The sequence below is a fragment of the Malus domestica genome, chromosome 03 (assembly GCF_042453785.1).
Source record: "Malus domestica chromosome 03, GDT2T_hap1".
Taxonomy (NCBI): Eukaryota; Viridiplantae; Streptophyta; class Magnoliopsida; order Rosales; family Rosaceae; genus Malus; species Malus domestica.
In genome coordinates this window covers 10,308,548-10,315,767 of record NC_091663.1, presented here as the reverse complement: position 1 = coordinate 10,315,767, position 7,220 = coordinate 10,308,548, and the positions used below count along the sequence as shown (strand labels likewise).

At 40.5% G+C, this 7,220-nt stretch overlaps 1 protein-coding gene across 4 annotated transcripts; it reads right to left on the bottom strand.

Annotated features, from left to right (window-relative positions):
* Nucleotides 1-536: 536 nt before the first annotated feature.
* Nucleotides 537-5,998, bottom strand: LOC103422833 (zinc finger CCCH domain-containing protein 24). Of its 4 annotated transcripts, XR_011579246.1 has the most exons (15): nucleotides 5,390-5,976; nucleotides 5,217-5,305; nucleotides 4,845-5,126; nucleotides 4,646-4,718; nucleotides 4,348-4,480; nucleotides 4,118-4,271; nucleotides 3,871-3,954; nucleotides 3,556-3,678; nucleotides 3,134-3,307; nucleotides 2,911-3,045; nucleotides 2,377-2,472; nucleotides 1,827-2,153; nucleotides 1,610-1,751; nucleotides 1,081-1,124; nucleotides 537-997 (listed from the first exon to the last, which is right to left on the bottom strand). XR_011579246.1 is itself a non-coding variant. In XM_070818954.1 (14 exons), exons 1-14 carry the CDS (start codon nucleotides 5,922-5,924, stop codon nucleotides 754-756), a joined length of 2,493 nt encoding a protein of 830 aa, XP_070675055.1. In that variant the 5' UTR covers nucleotides 5,925-5,998; the 3' UTR covers nucleotides 537-753. The 4 variants fall into 4 exon arrangements, 3 of the variants coding, with proteins under 3 accessions (XP_070675055.1, XP_070675054.1, XP_070675056.1); XM_070818954.1 differs by lacking the exon at nucleotides 1,610-1,751 and having other exon boundaries at nucleotides 5,217-5,309; nucleotides 5,394-5,998; XM_070818953.1 differs by lacking the exon at nucleotides 1,610-1,751.
* Between the last annotated feature and the right edge of the window lie 1,222 nt (nucleotides 5,999-7,220).

Sequence of the window (7,220 nt, the reverse complement as noted above, 5' to 3'; positions counted from 1 at the left end):
TAGCAATGGTTCTTCCAACATAACTTATTTTGATGAAAATCTAACGAAGTTGACGAAAAGGATCATAGCTACACATTTCAATGAGTTGAGGAACCAATGGTAATGTATTTTTAGTTGAATGACCATTACTTGAATTTGATTAAAATTGAGAGATCATTGTTACAATTGACTTTGAGTTCTAGAGAGCTTCCTACAAATCTAATGGTTCATACATCGATACGCCAATCTAACCGGTTCAGACAGTGTTCGTCCAAAAGAGATTCCCAGTTTAAGGCAAATTACCTTATCTCGAATGTGGTAGCCCATGGATTAAAAGTAAAATTGGACTCCACTGGAACATCGCTTTTGCAGCATGGCACATCCCACAAGTGATTGAAGTTTCAGATAAAAGTGCAGTTGATCGTTGGATCAATGTGCACAGGTCACACTCATTCAACAAACGAAAATATACACTCGTGAAAAGAGTATATCGAGCAAATGTATGACGCGATCATACGAATGTTACCAAAATCAACAACACATGGGATCCCATAACATGCGAAAATGAATCAGAAGCACTTTGGGACCAAATTGATGGTTCGAGAATTCAAATACATCGATCCTACAAAACTGGTAGAGATGCTAATTGTAAACTCTGTAGAATTTACTGTCAAAATTTGTTAGTAAACGAAATCAATTATTTGTTGAAGCATTCAGATTGGTGTGATCAGCTGCATGCACATAACGAAATTTCCCAGACTGACTCGAGCCTGCCTACCTCTCAAGGAGCATTACTAATTCACAGTGTACGGTATGTGGGAAAATGTCAACAGCCATTGCTTTTACCGGTCGGAAAGGCTCTGAAGCAGGCATAGACTTGGCCCTGTGCCGTGCTAGGCCAGCACTACCCATGTTTCTCCATGCTCTGTTGTTCTTGTTCTTGTCTATTTTCTCAGGAGATGGTGTGCAAAGCTCGATCGCATTTGCCACCAAGGTTTCAGGATTGCAGGAAATGTAGCTAAACCAAATAGGAGAAAAAAGTTAGATTCTGGTATTGAAATAAATGAAAGCAAAAACATAGGGGAAAGTATGTGGACTAACACAAGCTTCCGTAGATCAGCATGAGTCCTCAGTGCTTTGATCACCTACATATTGCAGACCAATCATCAGGCTCAACAGTCTCAGGAAATATCCTGTCTCTTAACATACAACAAAAGCCACTAGACATATAGATATTGTTGAGCGCTCACGTCAATAGCCAATATCATATCACAGTCCACAATCAGAGAAACCCAATTAGGAAATGTTGTTCAGCGGAAAACATAAGCAAAAAAGAACAAAATTTTTGTACAAACAGTTTACTAGATTTTAAAAGAAGTTCAAAGACTATATAGACCCATGGAAGGACGTTTACTCAAAACATTTTCAGAAGTGAGCCTATTTTTCAAGTCCTAGGAAAAAAACCCACAACTGCAGTATTACCAGTTAATGGATAGGAGTTTTTGACGCACTCATAAAAAGATAAGTGTATTTGATAAGAACAAGAAACAGCTTGCAGGCTACCAGTGGAAGGGTCTCCAAAATTAATCACTCATTCACTTCAACATGGTTCAATAGACAAATTTGCTACCTCCATATATTTTTCAGTCTTCGATATTCTCATCAAAATTTCAAGTGGGCAAGCTTAGCCCAAACAAACCTCACTCTTTAATAAGTCAAGGTTTTCCAGGCTTGCGTAGGGCCAAACTGAATTTTCCAATCGCATTCACATGCTGGTTGAGCAAACAGTGTCAAAAAGGGTGCAAATTTTTATAGATATCATACGGAATGCACCGAGCGTTACTCACAGTGGGGTGAAGTCCGTTTCTTGGAGGATCAACAATAGCAACTACATTACTGAAACATTCGACTGGAGTTTTCCCCTTTTCAGAAGTGCAACTGCTCTGAGGTTGGCTTCTCACTTCCTGCTTGTCGATTTTTAAACCCTCAGATGCAGTGTTTCCATTTTCAAGCTCATGGCTTGAACTCTCCTCAGGGTTGGGTTTGTTGTCCATTGAGATTGCTTTCTCGTCCTCAGTAACTATAACTTTGTCACTACCTTCAGAGACGAGATCATCTTGTTTCTGAGATGCAATTGTGTACTCTTCCAACAAAGACCGCATCACATCCTCTGCCTGTCGTTTCATGGATGACAACAATACAAATAAATAGTAAAAAAAAGTTTATTACCTTCAACTACTGGACTCAAAGAAACTACGAAGTCTTCAAAAAAAATTAATGAATTGATTGGAGATAAGGATTTATTATCTCCAATTTCTTCCAAGGGTGTATTGTATTTTTAAAAAGATCCAAAGGCGCATTGGAAAAATTAATATAAATCACAACCCAAATTCTCACCTTCGCACAGACAAATCTACAGTTCTTTATGTCATTAATTTCAGCATTCCTACGAGCATCTGAAACCGCAGATGCATTCATTTCAATGCCAACAACCTGGAAAATATTTGTAGGGAGAACAGTCTTAGTCAACAGGGGAAAAATAATGAAATAACAAGTTTTGTTTTCATATGAAGATGAAATGGAAGCTCACATTCTGACAAGTCATAATTTTTCTTGCATTTACCAACTCTAAAAGAAGGGCACGGACTGATCAGATTATTTACGAAAAAAATTTGGAATATCATATGGTTTCTACTGTTTTCACATAAAAGTGGTTTCTGTTTCCTCTCTGTGTTCCATGATGAACGACAAGGACTTTTGCATCAATACAATAGGCTGCAAGACATACGTTTTTCAACTTTATACGATTCTCTCCAAGGATGAAAGTCTTAAATCTTTAATGAGGGATTTAATTAGTACAAAATGAAAAGCATGTAACCACTCCAGAAGGGAAAAAAGACAAGAAATGAGAATCAGGATTTTGAATATTACCATACCAACACGGTGTGCTAAAGTCAGCCCAATTGTTCCAGTCCCACAACATACGTCAAATAGCAAGGTATCAGGACCCAACTGAGCCCAATCCCCTGCAAGCGAGTATAGCTTCTCTGCAGCAGGGGTATTAACCTGCAGTATAGTTGGATTCAGGAATAATTACTATTGCAAGAAAAAATCTTTTCAGGTGAGCTGATCAATAAGCAAGCTGATGACCAACCTGGAAAAAAGCGGTTGGAGATATACAGAACTTAAGATTGTTTATATAGTCATGAATTTTTGGTTCTACAACACTATCGGCGGCCTGCTTTTTGGAACCACCTTCTGCTTTAGGAATAGATAATGTGTGCAGTGGAGCATCAGCTGGCGCTGCATTTGATATTCCTTGGTGATCCTGACAAAAAAGTAAACCATCATACCGAACAGTGAGCACAACACATTAAAAACTGAAAAGACAACGTTGCTCTATCATAAATTAAGGGGAGCAACATATTCTCTTGAAAGCGGTTTGTCATGAGACTAAGACATCATTGAGTCAAATTCAGCTGTGACATTCTTACTACCTTCAGCTGGGATAAGTATATAACAAACCTAGATTACAAGAATTTAGTACCTGGTTATCCAAAAATAAGGATTTAGCACCTGAATAACTAAAAACGTTAGTGGCAAAGCTGGAGAGCTAGCAGCAGCTCCTGCAGCAAAAGCTTGGGCCAACCTCTCGTATTCACTAGTTATCTGTGCATCATCAAATCCACTACTGGAAACCTACTTACAGAGAGGGTGAAAACATAAAATTACGGTTACATGGTTTCACAAGATTCTTTCAGAATTTTTTTAACAAACTCAGACTGAATATTATAGTCTACTGTTCAATTTCCCTAACTATAAAAGAAGGCTTATAGGGGGAAATAAAGAAAAGACACTTGTAAATCCTGATGCAGGTTCACACACACTAACCTGAACAATCAGCATGACCTCCACAATATTGGCCTCACAATGTTCAGAATCAGTAGCAATGCCTGGCCTCCTCCCTTCTCGAACCTTAGAAGAAAAATCACGAGACAGCATATTCAGTAATTGGGAAAACAATATTACTTATCAGGTGCATATCAACAGTATATTGAGCATCGGGTACTTGGAAAGACAGCGATACTTGTAAGACAAAATATTTTTTCAAGCAGACCCTCAAGTTTACAACACCTACCGTCAATTGACGCCAGAATCCAATATTCTTAAATCTGTTCCAAATCGGTAAACTCGAATGTTGCAGAAATTCTTGAAATATTGAAGCGTATTTGGAAGAAATTCTGGAAACATTTGGGCAGTCAAAAGGTTCTTCAACTGCTGTAACACCATCCCTGGAAATATTTAATTTAGTGAAAAATCTATTCGAAGAACCCAAAAAAGCAGAAAAGTCTATTGAAGGTGAATTACCTAAAGTTTCCAAGCATAAACCCCACAGTTACTTTTCCCTGTAGAGAATACCCAACTGAAAACTCACACTTGTTGCGATATCCTTTTACAACTGGGGATGTTAGTATACCGTCTAAACTGCATGGAAGACCACCTAACATCATCAAAATGCAAGGGTGAACCCCTAGTCATACTTTGTTGCAAGTACAATGGCGAAAATTGGAGCACTCAAGCGCTTTGACCCACTATCATCTCGAAAACATTAAAATAAACAATCAAAAGTGTTTCATTAGGCTCACAGGTAATGTATGAAGATTACCTAACTCCCTAGACTTGACAATCCACTCTGGAAGTGGAATACCATCAGGACAAGCTTTACGAGTGTTCCTCGTCTGTAAAATAACAGTTGCAACAGTAACTAACTCGTTTTTCTGTGCATGTGAATAACTATATAGATGCTAATAATAATACCAAAAATTATGATATTAAAAGAAATATTATAAACAAGCACCACTGACAAGTCTTTTGAGAATCTGCATAAGAGAGCTCTTTTTATGCTCCAATTGATCATCATAAGACATATGAGCAAGAGGAGTCACGACTTTACGGGCACTTCGTCCAGTAGTCCCATCACCATCCCCAGAACCGTTTGCCAACATAGAGTCATCCACATTCTCCCCATCTAATCCAACACCTGGGATTCGAGGTGCCAATATCGATTTAGTTCTCTTCTCAAATGATCTGGGAATGACGTCCGCAACCTTCATAACTTTGTTGCCAATTGATATTCCTTCCAGTTCCTGCCGCACAGAGATTTTCAAGTGACAGTGATCATGTCAATTTACACATAATAAAGTTTCAAATTATGTTTTATGCAAGTCAGGGGATACCTTCACAGCAGTTTGTAACTGCTCTGCGTTCTCAAAACTCACAAACCCTAAAGCCATGCCTTTCTTCTTCTTCGCCGACTTAAATTCGACTCCCTGCAATCCATGACCAAAAATTCAAAATCCCAAACATCGAAATTCGAACCTCGAAAAATAAAAATCAGTAAGAAAAACACTTGCCTTCTCACTGAGAAATTCTTTCAATTTCTCGGATTTCCAATTCCTCGGCAGATGCACCAGGCACTTGCTCAGCTCAGGATCCAAACCCCCAGCATCGCTGCCGCCGTCTCCGTCGTCATCGACGGCCTCCGTCATCATCACATTGTCCAAAGCCATGCACTCCTCAATCTTCTCCTCCAACTTCTGCTTCTTGGCGCGCTCGGATGTCGGGTCCCACGTGTTGTCGGGTCGGGCACGGAGTTCCGCCTCGCCGTGCGCATAGCGGCACTCGCTTCCGTGGCCACAGGTTTTGGCCTCGCGCCTGAAGAAGGAGCAGAGGCTGGTCTTCCATAGAGGGGGCGCGGCGGAAGGGTTGGGGACGTCGTCGTTTTCCTCTCGCTTGCGTTTGTCGCCGGAAACGGCGTCGTCTGGCGGTTGGGTTGCGGGGTCCTGGGGCGGTTGGGGTAGATCGGTTGAATCGTGACCGTTGAGAGTGGACGGTGAGTTTAGTAGTTGAGTTACGGAGGGTTCGGCAGTTGGAGTCGATGACATTGTGAAAAGTAGTGGAACTGTCTGCTAACTTGGAGTTGGACTTGGTTCCTTACACTTTGTAACCATACTATGTAATTTTTTTACGAGAATTTATCAATAATAGCAAAAAATTAACTTTTAATTTTAAAAATATTATTTTTTATAACGACTTTCAAATATAATTAAAATCTACTTAAATAGACACAAACATCCTTAATTCATACAAATATATTTAAAACCTACTTAAAGTTTTTAGAAATATGAATCCTAGTCTGACTGGGGGTATCTCATTGCCGCAAGTGTAGGCTTATCCTTTTCTAAGGTTAATGGTAAGAAGATCTCTAGGGGTGATGCTTACCACCAATACCCCATTTGCTGGCATCCTTCTCCTCATTGTTATGTGAAATTAAACTTTGATGGGTCTATTAATTCGAGTCGTTCTGCAGCTGCTTTTGTTCTTAGAAATGAAGAGGGGCAACCTGTTGGTGCTGGGGCGTTGAACCTTGATGGTGGCACCATTTTGGTTGCAAAGGTTGTTGCTTTAAAGGAAAGGCTTTTGTTCGCCAAGCTCAAATGTGTGAAGAAGCTGATGATGGAAGAAGATTCTAAGCTTGTCATCAAGGCGTGCAAGATGTTTGGATGTCCCCTTGGCATCTTAAACCTATCATAGAGGATATTAAATGGTTGGCTTCTGGGTTTCAGCATATCAGTTGGAGGCAAATTTCTTGGTAGATGCATTAGCTCATATGGGCCCATGGAAGAAAATGCCGATAATATCGGCGAAATATCGTCGATATTATCGGTTTTTCGCGCAATGGATATTTAAATAGGTATCCGGATGATTTTCGTCTAAATATCGCGATATTATCGATAATATCGATAATATCGCGATATTACTAATAATATCGCGAGATGAACCGATAATATCGCATTTCGAATAGCTGAGTCGACCCGGATGAGGGCGAGTCGAACCGGTTGAACATGCTCAACTCGTGGTCGTACATGGCCTTCTTGGTGGGGTTAGAGAGGACGTTCCAGGCCTCGGAGACCAGCCGGAAGGCATAATCAAGGAAGCGATTCCGATGGGGGTTCAACAGAAGAGCGAGTTGACGGTATTGAGTCGCGACGATTTCGAGGTTCTGAGTGTACTGGGCGAGTTGGAGAATAGCGTACCAGTCGGGCTGCTAGTTTTGGTTGTTGATCTGGGATTCAGCGGCGAGAAGAATGTCGGCGACGACGATTATTTGCTCGGTAGCCTCGAGCCTGGGGTCAGTATCTCAGGCTCGGATCACGAAGGTCTTGGTCTCCTGCAAGTCA